The 23,117-nt window shown below is 40.5% G+C and overlaps 1 protein-coding gene and 1 pseudogene across 1 annotated transcript; both read left to right on the forward strand.

The window, feature by feature from the left end:
- Window positions 1-796: 796 nt before the first annotated feature.
- Window positions 797-1,710, forward strand: LOC102129368 (heterogeneous nuclear ribonucleoprotein A1-like 2; annotated as a pseudogene).
- A 13,863-nt stretch (window positions 1,711-15,573) lies between these two features.
- NHLH2 (nescient helix-loop-helix 2) lies at window positions 15,574-20,333 on the forward strand. The gene is made up of 3 exons (XM_045365014.2): window positions 15,574-15,752; window positions 16,164-16,493; window positions 18,327-20,333. The coding sequence occupies exon 3, from the start codon at window positions 18,335-18,337 to the stop codon at window positions 18,740-18,742; it is 408 nt and encodes a 135-aa protein (XP_045220949.1). The 5' UTR covers window positions 15,574-15,752; window positions 16,164-16,493; window positions 18,327-18,334; the 3' UTR covers window positions 18,743-20,333.
- The last annotated feature ends 2,784 nt before the right edge of the window (window positions 20,334-23,117 follow it).

The raw sequence follows: 23,117 nt of genomic DNA on the forward strand, positions 1-23,117 counted from the left end.
ACTAATAGTTGGGGACTTCAACATCTCACTTTCATCATTGCACAGATCTAGACAGAAAAGCAGCAAAGAAACGTCATACTCAATCTGCACTAGAGACTAACTGAACCTAACAGGCATTTACAAGACATTTCATCCAATAGCTGCAGAATGCACATCCTACTCATCAACACATGGAACATTCTCCAGGATAGACCATATATTAGACCACAAGACAAGTCTTTTTTTTTTTTTTTTGAGACGGAGTCTCGCTCTGTCGCCTGGGCTGGAGTGCAGTGGCCGGATCTCGGCTCACTGCAAGCTCCGCCTCCCGGGTTCACGCCATTCTCCTGCCTCAGCCTCCCGAGTAGCTGTGACTACAGGCGCCTGCCACCTCGCCCGGCTAGTTTTTTTTTGTATTTTTTAGTAGAGACGGGGTTTCACCGTGTTAGCCAGGATGGTCTTGATCTCCTGACCTCGTGATCCGCCCGTCTCGGCCTCCCAAAGTGCTGGGATTACAGGCTTGAGCCACCACGCCCGGCCCACAAGACAAGTCTTAACAAAGTTTTAAAAATCAGAATCCTAACAAGTATCTTCTCAGCCCACAATGGAAAAAAACTGAAAATCAGTAACAAGAGGAACTCTGGAAACTGCACAAATACATGGAAATTAAACAACATGCTCCTAACAATTAAGTCAATAAAGATATTCAGAAGGAAATATAAAAATTTTGTGAGGCAAATGAAAATGGAAACATGTCCTTTCTGCCCATGGATGCCGCCGAGGAAGCATTGTTAAAGTCTCTCATTCCCCTGCTGTCATGTCTAAGTCAGAGTCTCCTAACAAGTCCTAACAGCTGAGGAAACTCTTCATTGGAGGGTTGAGCTTTGAAACAACCAACCAGAGCCTGAGGAGCCATTTTGAGCAATGGGAAATTCAAGGGCCAAGTGTTAATGAAAGATCCAAACACCAAGCGCTCCAGGGGCTTTGGGTTTGTCACATATGCCACTGTGGAGGAGGTGGATGCAGCCATGAATGTGAGGCCACACAAGGTGGATGGAAGAGTTGTGGAACCAAAGAGAGCTGTCTCAAGAGAAGATTCTCAAAGACCAGGTGCCCACTTAACTGTGAAAAAGGTATTGGTTCATGGCATTAAAGAACACACTGAAGAACATCGCCTAAGAGATTATTTTGAACAGTGTGGAAAAATGGAAGTGATTGAAATAATGACTGACTGAGGCAGTGGCAAGAAAAGGGGCTTTGCCTTTGTAACCTTTGACGACCATGACTCTGTGGATAACACTGTCATTCAGAAATACTGGCCACAACTGTGAAGTTCGGAAAGCTCTGTCAAAGCAAGAGATGGCTAGTGTTTCATTCAGCCAAAGAGGTTGAAGTGATTCTGGAAACTTTGGTGGTGGTCATGGAGGTGGTTTTTGGAATGACGACTTTGGTCACGGAGGAAACTTCAGTGGTTGTGGTGGCAGCAGTGGGGATGGCTGTAATGGATTTGGTAATGATGGAAGCAATTTTGAAGGTGGTGGAAGCTATAATGATTTTGGCAATTACAACAATCATTCTTCAGATTTTGGATCCATGAAGGGAGGAGACTTTGGAGGCGGAAGCTCTGGCCCCTATGGTGGTGGAGGCCAATACTTTGCCAAACCGTGAAACCAAGTTGGCTATGGTGGTTCCAGTAGCAGCAGCAGCTATGGCAGAGGCGGAAGATTTTAATTACTGCCAGGAAACAAATCTTAGCAGGACAGGAGCGGCAGAGAAGTGACAGGGAAGCTACAGGTTACAACAGATTTGTGAACTCAGCCAAGCATAGTGGTGGCAGGGTCTAGCTGCTATAAAGAAGACGTGTTTGAGACAAATACTCATGTGTATGGGCAAAAAACTTGAGGAGGACTGTATTTATGATTAATTGTATAACAGGTTATTTTCGTTTCTGTTTTGTGTAAAGTGTAAAGCATTCCAACAAAGGGTTTTAATGTAGTTTTTATTTTTTATTTTATTTTATTTTTTTGAGACGGAGTCTCTGTCACTTGGACTGGAGCACAGTGGCACGATCTTGGCTCACTGCAAGCTCCGCCGCCCGGGTTCACGCCATTCTCCTGCCTCAGCCTCCCGAGTAGCTGGAACTACAGGTGCCTGCCACCAGGCTCGGCTAATTTTTTGTATTTTTAGTAGAGACAGGGTTTCACTGTGTTAGCCAGGATGGTCTCCATCTCCTGACCTCGTGATCAACAGAATAAAAGACAAAAACCATATGATCATCTCAATAGATGCAAAAAATCATTTTATAAAATTCAGCATGTCTTCATGGTTAAAAATTCTCAACAATTAGGCACTGAAGGAACATACTTCATCACAATAAGGCCATATATGACAAACCCACAGCTAACATCATATTAAATGAGGAAAAGCTAAAAGCCTATTCTCTAAGAACTGGAACAAAAGAAGGATGTCCACCTTTCACCATTCTTATTCAGCATAGTACTGGAAGTCCTAGTCAAACCAATCAAAAAACAGAAAAATAAAAGGCATCTAAGTTAGAAAAGAGGAAGTCAAATTATCTTCCTTTGCAAATGACATAATCTTATATCACGAAAAATCTGAAGACTCCACCAAAAAACTCTTAGAACTGATAAACAGATTCAGTAAAGTTGTAGGATACAAAATCAACATACAAAAATCAGTAGTGTTTCTATACACCAATAACAAGCTAGCCAAAAAAGAAATCAAAAAAGCAAACCCACTTACAATAGCTGCAAAAAATAAAATACCTAGGAATGAATTTAATGAAGGATATGAAAGACCTCTACAACAAAAACCACTGATGAAAGAGATTGAACAAACAAATGGAAAGACATCCCATGCTCCTAGATCAGAAGAATTACTATTGTTAAAATGGACATACTACCTAAAACAATCTATAGATTTAATGCATTCCCTATCAAAATACCAGTGACATTCTTCACATACATAGAAAAGAATTCTAAAATTCTAAAATTCTAAAAACAAAAGACCTCTAATAGCCAAAGCAATCCTAAGCAAAAAGAACAAAGCTGGAAGCATCATATTACCTTACTTCAAAATATACTACAAAGCTATAGTAACCCAAACAACAAAGTATTAGTATAAAAATCAATACATAGGCCAATGGAACAGAACAGAGAACCCAGAAATAAATCCACATATTTACAGCCAATTGATTTTCGATTAATGTGCCAAGAACATACACTGGGGAAAGAACACCTTCTTCAATAAATGATGCTGGGGAAACTGGATATCCATATGCAGAAGGATGAAACTAGACCCTATCTCTCACCATATACAAAAGTCAACTTAAAATGGATTAAAGACTTAAAGATAAGATCCGAAAGAAAAAACAGGGGAAATTCTATAGGACATTGAACTAGGTGAAGATTTTATGGATGAGCCTTTATTTTTAAATTTTTTTAATTTTTTAAACCTGAGGTCTCCTCTGTTGTCCAGGCTGGAGTGCAGTGGCATGATCATGGCTCACTGCAGCCTTAAGTTCCTGGGCTCAGGTGATCCTTCCACCTCAGACTCCTGAGTAGATGAGACTACAGGTGTACACCACCATGCTCAGCTAATTTTTTTTATTTTTTTAGAGACAGGGTCTCACTATGTTGCACAGGCTGGTCTCAAACTCCTGTCCTCAAGTGATCTTCCCACTTCAGGCTCCTGAGCCACTAAGATAACAGGCATGAGCCACTATGCCCTGCTGTAAGTAAGACTTTAAAAGCACAGGTAACAAAAACAAAAATAGACAAATAAGACTATATTAAGCTAAAAACGTTCTGCACTGCAAAGGAAACAATTGATAAAGAGACAATCTGTACAATGGGAGAAAATATTTGCAAACTATTCATCTGACAAGGAACTGATATCCAGAATATACAAGGAACTCAAACAACTCAACAGCAACAAAACAAAACAAAACAAAACAAAACAAAACAAAAGCCAGTACTCTCATTAAAAAGCAGGCAACAGGTGTGAATAGACATTTCTCATAAGAAGAAATATAAATGGCCTACAGGCATGTGAAAAAATGTTCAACGTTGCTAATCATTAGGGAAATGCAAATCAAAACCACAATTAGATATCATCTCACCCCAGTTAGAGCGGTTATTGTAAAAAAAGACAAAAAATAACAAGTACTAGTGATGATGTGGAAAAAAGGGAATCTTATATGCTGTTGGTAAAAATGTCAATTAGTACAGCCATTATGGAAAACAGCATGGAGGTTTCTCAAAATATTAAAAATTGAACTACCATATGATCCAGTAATGCCACTACTGGGAATGTATTCAAAAGAAAAGAAATCAGTATATCAAAGGAATACCTGCACCTCCATGTTTATTTCAGCACTATTCAGAATAGCCAAGATATGGAATCATCCTAAGTGTCCATGAATAAATAAAGAAAATGCGGTATATATATACAATGGAATACTATCCAACCACAAAAAGAATAAAAGCTTGTAATTTGCGGTAACATGGATGGAACTGGAGGACATTATGTTAAGAGAAACAAACCAGGCACAGAAAGACAGTTATTGCATGTTCTCACTGCATATGTGGGAACTAAGAGTTGATCTCATGGAGGTAGAGATTAGAATAATGGTTACCAGAGGCTGGGAAAAGGTAGAGGCATGAAAAGAGGTTGGTTGATGGATAAAAACATACAGTTAGAGAGAAGGAATAAGTGCTAGCATTTGATAGCACAGTAGGGCGACTATAGTTACTAATAACTTATTGCCTATTTCAAAACATCTGGCAGAGAAGATTTGAAATGTTACCAACACAAAGAAATGATAAATATTTGAAGTGATGGATATTCTAAACACCCTGACTTGATCATTACACATTATATGCATGTATCAAAGTATCACATGTACCCCATGAATATGTACAGTTATTGTGTATCAATTAGGAAGAAAAGACTATGGGTGTAGCAGGTATACAGAAAGTAACTGGTAGGTCTTTGTGGCCAGACACAAAACACCATACACTTCCCTCCCCAGACTCTTTTCTCATGTGAAGCAAAAGCTTTAAACTTCTGGAAGAGTGGCAGCAAAGACTGTTGCCTAAAGCCCAGGAAAAGATGCATTATGGAGAGGGGTTAGGGGTATAAGAAAAGGCTATCTCTGGGGAGACGCACAAAATCATCTTGGACCTAACATCTCAAACTGATATAAGGCAGAGGTTTTTCTACCACTAGGAAAGGTGAAGAAAACTCTTGTTCAAGATCGACTACTATTAATACAAAGCAGAATTTGGCTGCCACAAGACGGAGCAGCAGGAATGCAGAGAGAAGCCCAATTTCAGAGGCCCTCCCTAAGACATAGACTGGAGTAGAACAACAGATAAATCCATTTACCCTGAACACAAACCTGGCAAAAAGTAACAAGCAAAAGTAATCTAAGACTGGGGATGGGGAAAATCCGTGGTGAAAGATCTTGCCTGTGGTACAGGCATTCAGGAAAGCTGAAAGCTGATGGTAGAGCAATAAACCTGAGAGAAGACTCTGGCATATCAGTGTCCACTCTAAGCACAAGGCAAAGGCAGCCCACCAGTGGAAGAATTAGGAGCCTGTGGTGCGATCATGGTAACCATAGCAACAACAAAACCTAAACCCAGCTCAACTCCTGACAGATTGAGTCAATTCTCCACATTAATGGCCTTACAGAAGAAGAGTCATTCTCATTTTCCACTGTTAACAATATTTACCCCATTCTCTACTATTCATGCAAGGTCTGGCATTTGCTCAAAAATTACATCACACACACGCGTGCGCGCGCGCGCACACACACACACACACATATATACAGTACCTACTATCAAGAAACAATGATGTCAACATCCAATACCCAGATGTTGAAACTAGCATACAGGAACTTTACAATAACTATGATTAATATGTGAAAGGATATAGTAGAAAAGGTAGCATTTATAAAAGATGGGGAATTTCTCCCATCTTTTTGAGAAGAAGAAACATGTATAAAAGGTAAGGAATTTCTCCCATCTTTTTCAGATAAGAAGCATGTATAAAAGATAGGGAATTTCTCCCATCTTTTTCAGAAGAAGACATCTTTCATCTGAAATTCCCCATCTTTTATACATGCTACCTTTTTTACTATATCCTTTCACATATTAATCATAGTTATTGTAAAGTTCCTGTATGCTAGTTTCAACATCTGGGTATTGCTAGAAATTAAAAACCTAATATTGGCTAGGCACGGTGGCTCATGCCTGTAATCTCAGCACTTTGGGAGGCCGAGGAAGGAGAAGCATCTGAGGTCAGGAGTTCAAGACCAGCCTGGCCAACATGGTGAAACCCCTTCTCAACTAAAAATACAAAATTAGCTTGGTGTGGTGGCAGGTGACTGTAATACCAGCTACCTGGGAGGCTGAGGCACAGGTGCTTGAACCCAGGAGGTAGAGGTTGCAGTGAGCCAATTGCGCCATTGCACTCCCTCCTGGGCAACAAGAATGAAACTCCATCTCAAAAAACAAGCAAACAAACAAATAAGCAAACAAAAACAAAACTAACAGTGGAGATAAAAAATGCTTTCAACATACTCCTTAGTAGACGTATGAACCCAGCTGGAAAGAATCAGTTAACTTGAAGATCTGTCAACAGAAATTACCCAAACAAAAATACAAAAAGAAAGAAGAAGAGTGGGAGAATAAAATCAGAATAGGGCGTTCATATCAAATATAATAATGTACATACAACTGGAGTCCCAGAAGGATAAGAGAAATAAAATGGGGAAGAAGAGATATTTGGAGACATAATGAATGGGCAAGAATTGTCCAAAAATAGTGAATGACAGTAAATCACAGATCCAAGCTCAAACAACCCCAAAAGGATATACACCAAACAAACAAAGAAAACCTTACATATACTTAGATACATCATAATCAACCTGCTAAAAATCTAAAATAAACAGAAAATTTTGAAGGCAGCTGGGGAAAAATGATGGTGAACACATTATATACAGCAAAACGAAAAGAATACTTAGTGTAGACTTTTCATCAGAAACCATACAAGCCAAAAAAGAAATGAAATGACATTTTTAAGGCACTGAAGGAAAAAATAAAAATAACTGTCAACTTAGAGTTCTACACACAAAGAAAATTTTTTGAAAATGAAAGCAAAGACACTTTCATAAAAACAATAGGTGAGAAAATTCAGTAACAGCTTACTTGCTTTGTAATAATTGTTAAAGTTCTTCAGGCAGAAGGATTACGTTACCAGATAGAAATTTGGATCTACACAATCGAATGAAGAGTTCTGGGAAGGATAAATGAATACTACTTAGCAATAAAAAGGAACAGCTAACTAATATATAACAACATGGATGAATTTCAACATAACAACTGACTAAAAAAAGGCAGACAAAGCCAAAGCATATTGTATCGTCAATATATAAAATTCTAAAAACACGAAATAATGTCTAGTGACAGAAAGTAGATCAGTGGTTTCCTATGGGCTTAGGAAACATACACTCACCATACAACCCAACAATTTTATTCTTGGTTATTTACCCAGGAGAATTGAATGCACGTGCCCTCATAATACCTGTATAAGGACTGTTATACCAAATTTATTAGCTGTATTCTTAATATCCAAAAACTAGAAACCGCCCAAATGTCTATTAGTTTGTGAATGGATAAACAAACTGTGCTACATCTATACAATGGAATACTACTCAGTAATAAAAAATAATAAAGTACTGATACATGCAACAACATGGATGAATAGTAAAAAAAACTTTATACTAAGTAAAAGAAACCAGGCTTGAAAGTCTATACTTTCTATACTAAGCAATTCTATTTTTATGACATTCTGGAAAAGGCAAAACTATAGGAACAGAAATCAGATCTGTGGTTGTCTGAGGTTGGATATAGATAAAAGGATTGGCTACTAACAGGAAACTTTTCAGGGGAATGGAAATGTTCTATATTTTGAGTGTGTTGTTTACATGAGTGTATACGTTTGTGAAATTTGTAAAACAGGACATCTCTTGAAGGATGAGTTTTACTGTATATAAATTATACTTCAGCAAACTGATTTTAAAAATTAGGCACCCAAAATAGGAAAGCAAATCTCTCAAATTTTTCAGTGATGTTTAAAATCATAGCACACTTAAGCCAGTACCTTTAGACATTTTACTAAATATAAAGATAAATGTTTAGAAACCTCTTTTAAAGTTTCTTATTTTATAGCAAAAGCCAAACTGTTGGGGAAATAACTGAAATAATACTCAGAACCCAGTAGAGTGATAAACTAAAATCCTTTCTCATATTGACAGATTCCATTGATGGACACTTGGGAAACATTTCTGAACATTCCTGAAATTTTGAAGAAATAAGCATTAGATCAATTTATGCAGTGTTGTAATTATGTCAGTTTGTTGTTTATGTGGATTAAAAAACAGCAGCTATTTCTAACGTGTTTGAGCATGTGGTACTTTACAGATTCTATCTCAGAATCTTCTGAAATACATAAAGAACTCTTTTTAAGGGGGTATAAATGGAAAAACGTATGGGAGCAGATACATTCACAACTGAAAGGATCTTTAATAGAAAGAATAATTTATGGAAAAATTATGGAAGTGTAACCACCGAGGAAAAGGCTGCTTTAACTCAAATATATATAAACAGCCTGGAGTCAGAGAGACCATCACAAACAAAATTTATTCACTAAGTAATTGCTATGCAAGAAATATGCATAATTTGAAGCCAAAGTATACAAGATGTACCCATGTAGTTAGTTTTAGAAATAGGAGTCTTTCAAAATATTATAGAATCTTTGCAATAAATGAAACGGGAAAATAACATAAAATTCTAGTGTTCCACAATGAAAAATGCTGTTTGGCAAGTGGTAAAGTACGTAAAGAGTACTTAAAGAGTTGCTCAAATTTAAGATAAGTGTTCCAAAGTTATTTTTTATGACAATGTCAATGGTATGCTACCAGCAGATTAAAAAAAAAAAGAATGCACACGCAGTGTGTCTCTTTATGTGCATATTTTTAAATGAATTAAATGATAACTTTAAAAAACATTGTACAATGGTGTAGGCATTTTGAAGAGATCTAATTTAGAAATTTTTCCATTGTTATGTGATTTTTGCTACCCCAAATAATGCAAATGTTAAAATTTATTATATCTGAACACTTGAAACACTTGGAAGCATAGATTTCTAGGTTGTTAAAAATTTTTCTAAATCAAGAGTTTTATGCATTTTAAACACATTGTTAAAAGAAAAACTAATTCACATTAGAAAGAGACTTACTGTCCAAATTTCAATAAAACTTTGGAAAATTTCATAGATAAGAAAGAAAAATGAGAATGATAATTTAGTTAACACAATCAGTGATTAACTTCTGTTAGACTTTTGATTTTTTTCTTATAGCACATACTTTACTGTTTCATAAGAAAATAAATGATCTACCACAACAATGTGTATATGTCTGAATGGATTGGGGGATTGGAAATATTCTTTTATTAATATATGTTTAGTGAAAATAAATAGCTCTCAAATTATGTCCTATCACTTATGGTGTTTATATCGATACTAAAATATTTTTGTCACAAAAGAGTTTCTATTTTGTCCCCTGTAATTATTACTAATGAGATAATATTGGCTTATATAAAATAAATTGATTTTTTAAAGTTTTAATTTTTAAAAGTTGGGAATGGTTATCCACCACAGATATCAGCTCACCAGCACAAGGAGTGGACCATAGATTAATACAGAGCAAACTAGGGATACCATTGTCTATCTTTAACCTCTGATTGTGTTGACTCCCACCACGGTTCAGGTCACATAGATGGCAAGTTTTCAAAAGTACTACTACAACTGGTGGTAGTCTCTTCTATTCCTTTAAAGAAAGCAAACAAATAAAAAATTATAAAAACCCTTACCATTTAAGATAAAATCAATGACAATAAGAAAAATATTTACTAGATAGAATAATAAATAGAGTAATACAGTGAAAATAGGAATTGTTGGGGCTCAGAAAATAACTCAGAGTATGGCACTTTGGCATCCTGAGTACTTTGAACAAAAGGTGATTGAAAATCCCTTAAAAGCAAGTCTCTCTCTGAACTTCTCATGCCCTCCTTTCTCCTTGCTCCCTTTTCTCCCCCAAAGGCAAGCCATGGAAACTAGAATTTCCCTTCCCCAAGGTGGATCATAGAAGCTAGAACCTGTCTCTCCAAAGCCAGCCATACAACCTAGAAATAGTATTCTAACATTCTCCCATTTTTTTTGTATAAGAGCTGGCCATAAAGAAATTCTCTGACTTACTCTGTCTGCAAGTAGACTATAAGACCCTCATTCTAGAAGGGGTCTTGCCCTATCCCTGGAAAAAGGAATGCCACACAGAGAGGCCAAGAAGAATCTTAACACGCAGGCTTTCCTGGGTTCCCTCATTCAGTCTGTTGCTGTAAGATCACTCCCTTTTTGTCCAGTCACATTTCTGCACGGCTATCCACTCTGCATCAAATCTAGGCATAAAAATGGACAGTTTTCCTTTGGATCTTTGGGTCTTCATTCTGAAGACTCCTGTGTTGTGTAAAACTCTGATTACATAAATATGTTGTGTTTTCATGTTAACCTGTCTTTTGTTAAAGGAGTGTCAGCTGTGATCATTATGATGGGTGAGAAAAGACATCATGCCCTTTACCCACTACAGTGATATACATATCACGTGATATGTCTTCTGAATTTCCTAATAGCTTTATTGAGATACACTTAACATACCATAGTTAAGGTATACAGCTCAATTTTTTTTAGTATATTTACAGAGTCGTGAAATCATCACCAAAATCTAATTTTAGAATATTTCCATCATCCCAAGATGAAACTCTGCGCTGATTAGCAGTCACTCCCTGGCCCCTTTCTTTACCCCATCTTATCTGTGTACAGCCATTAATCTACTCTCTGTTTCTATAGATTTGCTTATTTTGCACCTTTCCATATGAATGGAGTCATGCAATATGTGGTCTTTGTGTCTGGCTTCTTTCACTCAGCATAATGTTATTGAGGTTCATCCATGTTGTCTCACGTACTAGTACTTTGTTTCTTTTTCTTGCCGAATAGTAGTCTATTGTATGGTTATATCACATTCTGTTTATCCATCTATCAGTTGGTGGACTTTTGGGTTGTTTCCACTTTTTCTTATTTGTTTTTAAAATTGACAGACAAAAATTGTATACATTTATGATGTACCATATGATGTGTCGATATGTGTTTACATTGTGGAATGATTAAATCAAGCAAATTCACATATCCATCACTTCACATGCTTATCATATTTTGTGATAACATCTGAATTTTTGTATTACATCTTTTTCTGCTATATCAGCCAAAAACCAGATTCTAAATAAATTGAGCTTAAAACCAGATGATCAAATCATTATCTCAACGGGTTAAATAATGAGTCTCACAAAATTAAGCTTATTGCTCTCAGAAGTTCTACATTATCAATAATACCTTATGCTGTTAATTGGTTTTTGTGCTGTTAATACATAAAATTATTTTACAAATATTATTTTTGTTTATCATATATTTTATAAATATTTAAATTTATAAATATATTGATAAATATTTATAAATTTTAAAATAAATATTATTTTTATCATATCTTTACATATATCTTTTTGTGTATCTTTACAAGTATATGATATACTAGTACATGTGCAAAGTAGTACATGTACAAAGCTTATACATGTACTACTGTACTAGTATATTATATAGTTATAATTGGGTATATACATATACTCAATATGTATGCCCCAAATTTTTATCTATGGGGTACAAAATTTTAAAAAATAGACTGGAAACAGCTGTCTAATGAAATTAACAAATAATATAAAGCCTCTGTAGTCCAACAGTATCTGGCAAAGTACTAGATGAGCAGTAAGTATTTAAACTACACTGATACCGTATTAGTCCATTCTCAGGCTGATATAAGAACATACCTGAGACTGGGTAATTTATAAACGAAAGATGTTTAATTGACTCACAGTTCCTCAGGGCTAAGGAGGCCTCAGGAAACTTATAATCACAATGGAAGGGGAAGCAAACATGTCCTTCTTCACAAGGCAGCAGGAGAGAGAATGAGAGCTGAGCAAAAGGGGAAGCCCCCTATAAAACCATCAGATCTCGTGATAACTTACTCTTTATCACGAGAATAGCATTCAATTACCTCCCACCTGGGAATTATGGGAAATACAATTCCAGTTAAGATTTGGATGGACACACAGCCAAACCATATCACTCACTAACCACCCCTGAATGCAAAGGTGGCAATTTATCTAAGTTTTGTGTGTATGTATGTTTCTCCCTTGCCATATGCATTTTGGTGAATAGTTCTGTGTGAGTATATCTGTGTATGATACAATGACCACAGAAACGTAGTACTTTGTGTTTGAGAGTGTCGTTTTTGAATTTAGACCACCTGAATCTCTATCTTAGCTCCATAATTTATTAGCTATATGACCTTGAGTAGATTGCCATCTATTCCATGTCCTAGTTTTCTTATACACAAAATTGGGACAACAGTACCTATCTACTCATAGGTTTGTGGTGAAGGTTAAATAAGTTAATATGAGCAGAGTCACTGTACCTAGGTCTGACACATGGAAAATGCTCATTGTAGTTTGGCCACCAGAGCTATGGACACATACACACACACACACACACACACACACACACACACACACACACACGTGGATGAGTATATCTGGATATGTTTATTTTTCTATGTCAATCTATATCTGGTCCTCAATATGTATTTATACTGAATAATAACAATAATAATGATAGCTGATACTTACTGAACATGAGTTCTAGGCATTAGTTTAAGCACTTTACATAGATTATCTTGTTCACCTTCAGAAAAAAAAATATGACATAACAACATTACATAGCATACTTTGATTATTCCCATTTTACAGATTAGAAAACTAAGGTCCAAAAAGTTTAAGTAACTTAAAACTAAATTCACACAGGTAGCATACGACAGAGCCACAAAGTCTGACTTTTTAAGCCACTACTTATCACCTCCCCATTCATTTAATAATATTATTTAATATTACTCTTATAGTCTATAGTATCATAATTTGTATGGTGCTTAGTATTTTATGAAATATTTTCAAATACATTGGGTCTCATAGCAAGCCTGTGAAATGAGAAGTGAAGTATTATTATTCTCATTTTTATAAGAAAGCAAACTGATAGAACTGAACCATGGGTGTCCTTTGGTGGAAGAGTTTCCATGTTACAAATATCCAGGGTACCTCTGTACATAAGGAGTCACAGCATGAATGAACTGAGTACCTATAACGTGTCAAGCTCAGACACTAGTGCTGGGGATATAAACTACAGACCTCCCCTGGAAGCATCATAGCCTAGGGAGAGACCAGTGTGGTAACCAAGAACCAAGAATCACGGTACACAATATGTAGTCTCTAAGGGAGACATGAAAGGAGTGTTTATGGAGCACAGAAGGAGGGGCCATCTGTGCCAGGGAGGTCTTAGAAAAGGCAAAGGGATGGGGGAGGGGGAGGCTTTCCTGGAAGAAAGAATGCATGGGTGTGAATGTGAATCCATGTTTGTGTCTATGACAGTGTGGCTAGGCATAATGAAGTATGGATCTGAGTATGTACCTGTTTATACAGGCTTACTCCTATAAGTATTAATTTTTGTGTATGCTGGCTGCTGGTGTAGAATGAGTAAGCCTGAACATAAAAGAGAATTTGTCTGGTATAACACACACCATAGCAGAATTGGACCTGCCCTGATATGCACAACCCATCATGACCCCCCAACACCAGGGGAACCAGAGATGCTGGTCCTTTCCCACTGTAGCAGCTGCCCACTCTAGAGCTATGGTGATTAGACTCACACGTTTTTTCAATTCATCAGTCTGGGTGTGTGGTGGTCTAATAGAGCCAGCCAGCTTGTATGAGTAAGGGTGGGGGAAAGAGGGAGGAGGTACAGGTATCTGTGGGTGTGCATCTGTGTGCACACTTCTGGTTGTGTGTGAATGCTTAGCATTGGCTGTTCCTAATTAGAGTGAGGAAACCTCCCTTCTCCCTTCGTCATCACCACCTTGGGGTGTTTATCCACTCACCTGTTTCCATTGCCACCTGTATGGGGCCGGCTTCTGTCTTCACTTTAACGTTCTGGGGATATCTAAAATATATCTCTGTGCTGGGGTTAGGCAGAAGCAAGGCTGGGAAGTGTTGGTGCCCTTATTTGGTGGAGGCACTCCCTCCTTTCCCCCACCCCTGCCCCATTCTGGTCCAGGAATCTCTCAAAGGAGCGAAAATGTGGGCAAAGGCAAGTAGTACTTGTGGAAGCCATGAAAAACCCGGAGGGTCACTTCCAGGGGTGGGCTGCTCCATGTGCCTCCCCTGGTGATAAAATCTGCTTTTAGGGCAAAATTAAGGAAGGCAAGTGAGGACTCCTCTCTCCACAAATGTTCCCCTAGGAACTGGGAAGGTGGGAATAAGGCTATAACGCTCTTTATTTCTTTAAGCTTGTATGAGCAAAACAAGCCCAAATAATCACAAATAATATGTAGTTGATATTAACTATGAGTATCTTTATAAAATGGCAAAATAATTGAACTAGATTTTATTTTTTATTATAAAGTATATAAATTCAGGGCCATGGGATCATGTAAGGCAAAGGCATTATGTACTGGAATACACTGGTAATTTGTGTTTACACCTTAGCACAAGCACTGCCACACAGTTAAAATATTAGCACGTTAAGATGGGCAAGAATGAAGTGCAATAATCAACACATGTAGCATGTCATATTTCAGCTTGAAAGAATAAGTGGGTGGAGAGAAAAACAAACATGTACAGAAAAGTAGAATGATCTCACATTCATGGTCCTTGAATATGTGGATTCTCTTTCTAGTTCCATCAATGACTTAATCTAGTGAAAGCTTCTTACCATCTATTGATAAGTTAGTCTATAGCAGATCATTTCTCAAAAATATTAATATGCTTAATCAAACCTTACTGAAGTATTTTTTTAAATGTAAATGATCTCTAATAAATGTTAGCTGTTGCATGTCTAAATACTTTATGTTTATTGCAGCATCTTATATAGTATATATTTCCTTGTTCTGGACACAAATATTTTTCTAAATATTAAGGGAAAGTGATGGCTTTGTAATATGCCAGGGGAATTTTTTCATAGTCAATATATTGTTTATTTGCACTTAAATATTTCGTCAATAATCTGGAAAAGAGAAATAGCCTGACTATGGCTAGAGACTGTTTAGAGGCTAAGATTTCTATCATGAACTGCTTTCAACTGTTATATTTTATGGCACAGATTCAGTGGGAATCTGATCTGCTAAAATATTTGGGCTGTGAAAACTCCCACACTGTGACAGATGTCAAGTCCAATTAAGTGACTCATGTCCAGGTTTCTGTCCAATAGGATTTCCCATTAAATATCAATTTAGGGGAAAAAAATTCCATCCCCCTTCCTAAGCCTTTATCTCTTCCACCATCTCCAGGCTGAATCAATTGGTACCAGGAGAGCCCAGAAGCCACACACGCATCTCTGCCTCTTTGCCCTGGCTCTCCCACCCTCTTCCCGTCTTTCTCTGCTTCCTTGTCACTGTTACTCCAGGAGACGTTTACTTTTCACCAACCTTTCTCCAAGCATCTCCAAGCCACTGACTATATATATTTTGCTACAAGGTAAAGAGAGGAGGGGGTGGGGATGGGGGATACAACCAAACCTTGAAAGACTTTGAAACTGGAAAATAGGTGTCTATTTATACAACATACAAGTAAATGAGGGAAGAGGAAGAGGCAACCTTAGCTCCGAGTTACAGTATTGTGTTCCTGGGAACTGGGGAGATATCAACTGAACAAAGCCTTATCTCAAAAAAAAAAAAAAAAAAAAAAATCACTTCTGAGCAAGATCACATCTCTGTCCTGCACTTCCCAGTTTCTGCTCAGCCGTATTAAGGGAAGGAAAGGCGTCTGATAAGAGAGGAATCTTATCTTAACCATCTTTCTTATTGATTATTCGCGCTATTAGAAAGTGGAGGAATCAGCCTTTCGATGTGATTGTGTTTATCTCTGTATCTCTTTTGTTATTTTTAGAGACCTAGAAGAGGAAAAAAGGCACGAGACTTTTCAACACATCGTTTAAAAAAAATCAACAACGAATTTCTTGAAATGTTTGAGAACAATTAAAAGGAAAACGCGTTTTAAAAAAAATCTATCAACTAAGTGAACAATCATTCATATCGTCTACATCCTGAGATATTATCGTCCCTCGCTGCGGACACCAGCGAGATGACAGCTGCTTTTTCATTTTTGAATGTAATAAATATTTGCTGCTTTTAATATTTTCTGGAATCTCCCCTCGCTATTCCCTGGCATTTTAACTCTAAAGATTGGAGAACAGATTATCAAAAAGGCTTTTGCAAGGTAAGACTCCTTTAAATAATTTTTTTCAGCTTGAAATAAGTTAGATTATTCATACTGCATTTATAGATGCAGGTCATTCCATAGTTAAAGAGATAAAGCGCATACACGACATACTATTTATGAATATTTTTAAAGATCTGGAGGAGAATTTAACATGCTTTGAGGGCAACCCAGGAACTTTTTACCAGAACTACAACTATTTAGTGCTTATTGTGATTTTCCATTACTCGTCTATTTATTTCTGCCCTTTCAAGCTGACTGTGTAGATGCAAGTTGTTCTACTCATAAACGTACCCGAGAAAAGCCCGTAGGGAGTCACAGGCAGTTCACTGGGATCATTTGTTTTTATTTTGCCGTAGAGGACCTGATTTCCTCGCAGGGAAATTAAAGCTGTGTTGGCCCAATTCGCTCCTCAGCAAGTGAGGTGCTGGGAACCGATCACGCATCCCCTTGCTTTTGTTTCTCTAGAAGCAAACGCTCCTATATGTCGCCGACGCGATTTCCCTCGCGCCGAGCGTCGCTGTGGCTGCCCACGCCAGGGCCCCGAGTTCGCAGCCGGGTCCTCACTCTCGACGCCCGGGGGACGGTGCGTGCAGCCCCCGCAGGGGCCTTTCTCCTCCTACCGCGCCCCTTCTTGAAGCCCGAATTCCCCCGAAGCCCAGCGGTTCCGAGTGGCCCCCTCCCAGAAGGCGCGCAGTCGGGGCCGATGCTCCAGGCGCCCCAGAGAAGCCTGGCCAGGTGGCGTTTCCAAGAGGGCACAGTTAGAGGAAGGCTAAGCACCGACATGCCCGGACTTGGCCAGGCCACCCGGCGACAGCTGCGGGCTACCGAGCTCCGGTTCCGGGAGCGCCCGAACTTTGCCAGCAGAGATGCAGCTCCCACCGGGACAACACGCTCGGCACCCGCTCGTCCCCGTCCGCCCCGCCCCGGACCCTTCCCTTCTCTTCCCTTTCCTCTGCATCCTCTCCTCCCTCAGCGGCCCGGCTGCCGGCATTTTCCCGCAAGGTGGTCGCCAGACTGCCGGGCGCATTGTCTGATCCCACGTCGCCGTGTCCCTAGGTCCCCTATGTGTGTGGCTGTCTGCGTGACAGATGGTGCTCCAGGAGCCTGCAAGGCCATCGGAGTCAATTTTCTTTTGAAAGGCTCCGCCACGTTTGTTTAGTCATTTCTTTATGATTTCGGAGAAGCGCGAGGGGTCCAAGAAGGCTTCCCGCCCCCAGCCGCTGGCTCTCTGCTTGCGCTCCGGGATGGAGGTTCCTGACAGCCCGCATCCCAGTGCCGGGCGCCCCCGGCGCAGCCCCAGACCAGCGCCAGGCCCTCGGGCGCCGCGGCTGCCCGGTTGCTTCGCCGGAGGCCCTCGGGGCGAGAAGCGCACTCCGCGTCACACCGCCCCCATGAAAACCCAGATGTATTCGTTGTTCGGAATCACTCGTTTGTCTGGGAAGGGGACGAAGGGAGGGAGACGGAATAGCGCGGTTGGCATTTGGCCGGAAGAGGCACAAAAACCCAGTCGCGACCCTATAGGCCTGCGGTCGTCCCCCAGGCCCCGGGCCACAGGCCCGCCGTGGCCGTCGGCAAGTCGAGGTGTCGGGTCCAGAATGCGGCCTGGGTCAACTGCGTCCCCACTGGCTCCCGCGCCATGGGGACGCGCGGGGCTCGCGCCCTCGGGCCAGATCCTCTCGGCGCCCTCCAGCGTCGCGCGCCGGCCTGCTGTGGGGAGGGGGCCCGGGCCGCGCGTCCGCTGGGAGGGCCGGTGTGGTAGGCCTCGGCCGCCATCCTTCCAGCAAAAGACCCTGATTTCTTTTACTGATTAATTTTCCGACCCCTCCTCAGCCTCCAAAATGATGCTGAGTCCGGACCAAGCCGCAGATTCGGACCATCCCAGCTCGGCGCACTCGGATCCGGAGTCCCTGGGCGGCACGGACACCAAGGTGCTGGGCAGCGTGTCGGACCTGGAGCCGGTGGAGGAGGCCGAGGGCGACGGCAAGGGCGGCAGCCGGGCCGCGCTCTACCCGCATCCGCAGCAGCTGAGCCGCGAGGAGAAGCGCCGCCGCCGGCGCGCCACCGCCAAGTACCGCTCGGCCCACGCCACCCGCGAGCGCATCCGCGTGGAAGCCTTCAACTTGGCCTTCGCCGAGCTCCGCAAATTGCTGCCCACGCTGCCCCCGGACAAGAAGCTCTCCAAGATCGAGATCCTGCGCCTGGCCATCTGCTACATCTCCTATCTCAACCATGTCCTGGACGTGTAGGGCGGGGTGCGCCGCAGGGGGCCGCCTGTCCCGGTGTCCGCGAAACGCGACGGATCCGGGTGGCCGCCGCTGGGGTGGCGGAGGCTGCGGTGGTCCAGCGAGACGGCCACCTCGAGAGACTCGGGCCGGGGAAGAAGCTCGCTACCTGTTCTCTCTGGTCAGCAGGGCAACAAGAGAAGGTTTCCGATGCAGGCAGGTGGGGTTGTCTGGCGAGCCCGGGGGCTCGCAGGGGGGATTTTTCAGGCCAGGAGAACCTCGTGGAGACACTCGAGATGAGCCACCTCTGGGGGTCCCCAAGGGTTGTTGCTTTAACCCACTGGAGACTTTGAGTTCTCCTACGTTCATCCGCCACAAATCTTAATGTGTTGAAAGAATGAGGGCAGAAGTTCAGAGTATGCAGGCTCATAACTTTAGGCTATCTGGAATTTTTCTAATGGACAAATGACCAAACACTGGGGAGGAGGAGAGAGGAGGGATCTCGCCCGTAGAGATGGAAGGCACAGAAAGGTGCGACAGGAAACTTTCCTTTCTGTTGTGAAAATAAAGATTATATTAGAATCCAAATAAACCCTGAGTATTTAGTAAGGTTAAAAAGACAAATTGAGAACAATTAGACACACTGTGTGAGGATTTGAGCTTGGTGAGATTTTATCTCCAAGATATGACACCAAGGTAGACAGGAAAATCCATATTTAAATGGAAAAATTTAATATCTGATTGCTTTTGCAGGCGAAGTGCCCCTTTATATATCCAAAAACATCTATTTGTGACCTTAAACATGTGGACCCATAGGTGCAGTTAGAAAAAGACAACCTATTTTTATTTATGTTAGAAGGAGTAGAGTATTTTTTTCAAGACATTTATTTTTCAGAGTGGTGATACTTTTACTTTGGATACTCTGTGCCAATTTATTTATAGTCAAGTGTTTACACTTTTTCCTGTGGAATAATTATGTCTAACTTTTTACGTGTTTGTTGAGATTATACTGTGGTCTTTCTTTCTGCTCTAATTATATTGCACTTATATAACAAATTTCCCACTTCTCCCTGTTTCTAAACATATTTTATATATTAAGATGTTTGTTCTTGAAAGGTTCTTTTGTTGTGAGATCAGCAACACTAGCACTTCACTATTATAGTTTTTTAAAAAGTGTGTTATTCTTATCTGTAGTTATGTCTGAGAAGTCCTTTACAAGCTGTTTATAAGGAGAGTAGCTTCTTTGTGTGTGTGATGTTTGTGCGTGTGATGAATTTAGGAAATTAAGTTATTTTCCTAAGAAAAAAAAGAAAAAAAGAATTCAGAACTACTTTCCTCTGTGACACCAAAAAGAAAAGTCTATAACCTGAAAATGTTTCATGTTCTCTGCTGTGAAACTCTTAAAACAAGGAGTGTATTTTAGAGACAAGGGAAAAAAAACCACATCTGCTATCCAAAGATTTTAGTCTTTTTCAGGGTTTTTTTGTGTCTCTGTTGCTTTATATAATGCAATATTTTGTAGTGAAAATAGATATAATCTGGTTTCTATCTGACGAGTTTTTCATATCTCATGAATGGTGCGCTGTTTTGCATATAAATAAAGGTATCAACTAAAGTCCTCTCTTTTATTTTAAGCACACTGTCTAAAAATAATGGACATGTTAGCCGAGCATGAAATATCTTAATGGACTCAATTCCTTAGAAAGAAACTGGTAAACACAACAAAATCTTAACATCAACATATTTATGTAGTGAAATATTTGATGGTCAAATTTGGACGTGGATCAGTCCCATAAATAGATGCCCTACATATGATGGTGACATAGATCATTCTACTCTCAATGAGGAAAATAAGTATAGTGTTTATATAAAATACTACTTGAATTGTGGATTCTTTGCCTCTAAAAGAAAACTTAATAACTGTCTAACCCTGCCTCTTCAAATTAGAGTTGGGAAACTGAGGCCCAAGGAGTGACCTGCATTAAGACACATAGCTATTTAATGGCAGTGAGAAGATCCCTGATACGATGACTCTCAATCCTCATGGCACTTATTAAGAACAAGGTGTCTATTACTGTTGTAATACTCAAACATCTAATCAGTACACAGATTCAAGACAGGGCACCTGCAAACAATAAAAAAAAAAAATTGAGCCCCGGACCAACCTTGAGATACGAAGAATAACATCTGCAAAAACCTGTGGCTAGTATAAAAATGCGAAATATATTGCTTACAAACAGAAGACATAAATGACTTAAAAACTATATGTACATATGCATATATAGAATATTATGAACTGTGAGTCTATATCACACCAAGTTTCAGAATAAATGCAGTTAGATGGATGCTAGGCCTTATGCATATAAAATGTCTGTGGGATTGCTGGTATTCTTCGCTTTTCACCCAGGTGTCTTGTTGTCAGCTTCACAGATACCTACTAGGTAGGACCTCATCCTCTCCCTTACATGAAGGTGTGTAGTAGGAAAGTACTTCCTAGTGTGTGAAAAAGAACAGCACCTTCCGTTGCCTTGTATCTGGACAATGTCCTGGTCACTAGAGCAATGGCTGGTTACTTTGTGACCTGCAAAACACATGAGCGCCTGTAGGCCTTCTCACCTCTAGGCAGTGTGGAGGGATAACTACTCCTAGTTCTTATAGCACCTCTCTATTATACAAGAGAATAATTAGCCCTGCTCCTGTGCCAAGGGTATGAAATCAACTTCTAACCTCTGGAAACCTTCCAAGTGCCTCTCTTTCCCAGTTTAGGGGCCCAACTTCCAACTGACCAACACAGTCCTCCCATTCACCTGTAGGAGGAACCTATTGATACACTCCCCTAGACAAAAGGCCCTTGCTTTGGAATTTGGACAAAGGGCAGCATCCCTTCCTAGCTACACAGTCCATGTGATTCCAGGAGAGGATCTTCACAAAGTCATTTCAAATCCAAAGCTGCTGAACACCCTCCAAGAGAGACAAGCATGGTGGCAGTCTGCTAGACCAGAGGGTGACTGACACATCCCCTGAGTATAGCGCAGACACAGTGATTATTCTTTGAATGACGTGAGGTCTCATCCATGAGGTCTCAATTCTTCTTTGAATGACGATGGTGAGCATTCATTCTTACATTCAACCGTTGTTTATTGAGGACCCACTGTGTGCCAGGCATTGTTCTAAATGCTGAAAATAGAGTAACACATGAGACAAAGTCTACTGGAGAAAAGCAGTACACTGAAGCAAAAAAAATTAATTTTAGATAATGCTAAATGCTATGAAGAAAAATAAAGCAGGGTAAAGAATAGAGAATGGGGGCTGGACATGCTGGTGCTGGGTAGCATTTTAGAGAGGGCTGTTGGAGAAAGCCTCTCTGAGGAGATACATTGGTACCCTTGGCCCAGAGACTTAGGCCTGCTGGACCAGCTTCTACAGTTGCTGCTACTAGCGCTGCCTTTTCTTTTCTCATCCTGTTAAAATGTTCTGAGTGCTCATGCTACCAAAACAACCTGCGCAGGTCACTCACCTTTCCGCAGCTGGCCCCAACCTGTCCTTTACCTGAGCTTGGTCTTTCCCCAAACAGACCCAGAACCACATGTCTTTCTGCTGTCCCTTCACCTTCTTCTCTCTGCCTGCAGCCACTCAACAACTTGCCAGGCCATTGCTGCTCCCCAGAAAGCAGAGCCCCAGCTGGCCCAGCAGACAAGGCTGCCTGTGCTGAATATTTCTCCACCCAGATGGCCTTCCCCTCACTTCTACCACTGCCCAGAAACTTCCAGAGAACAAGGGCAAAAGTACTGGGCAAAACAACCTTCCTCTTGAGGGAGAGGGGAAGAGGAGGGGCAGTGTATGACGGGATGGAATGGTAAAGGAAGGGCCAACTGAGGAGAGAGGACTGGGTAAGGAGGGAAATGAGACTGGGTGGGGGTGGGGAACTCTGGAGGGAATACCCGCTTCCCATAGGAATGCCGTTTGGGGAGGCTCCCTCCAGTGGCCCTGCCCCATGAACACATGTCACCAGACCACTATGATGAGGTGAGTAGGCAGAGCCAACCTCTGTGATGCTGTGATTTATCCATCTCTCCTCACTGCTGTCTCTGGCTGCCAGTTTTCTTACTGATGTTTGGGGTGGAGAGAATTTAGGGGGAGAAGAGGGTCAACTTAAGAGCATGCACAGCCAATACCCTTTTCCATACTTTGATGTGCTATCTCATTTATCAGTATTAGTAGTAGAAATAATAACTAATGTGGGTTGAGTGTGTACTATATGCTTACTAAAGTGCTTTGCATGCATTATCTCCTGTAATTCTCACAACCACCCAGTGAGGTAGGTACTTTTACTGTCTCCATTTAACAGATGAGGAATTTCAGGCTGAAAGAAATTAGATGGCTTGCCCAGTGCCAAGAA

The sequence above is a fragment of the Macaca fascicularis genome, chromosome 1 (genome assembly GCF_037993035.2).
Source record: "Macaca fascicularis isolate 582-1 chromosome 1, T2T-MFA8v1.1".
In the NCBI taxonomy this organism is placed as follows: domain Eukaryota; kingdom Metazoa; phylum Chordata; class Mammalia; order Primates; family Cercopithecidae; genus Macaca; species Macaca fascicularis.

Excerpts from the sequence above, each read along its gene's own strand:
- NHLH2 (XM_045365014.2), top strand. The coding sequence starts at position 18,335 with ATGATGCTGAGTCCGGACCAAGCCGCAGATTCGGACCATCCCAGCTCG.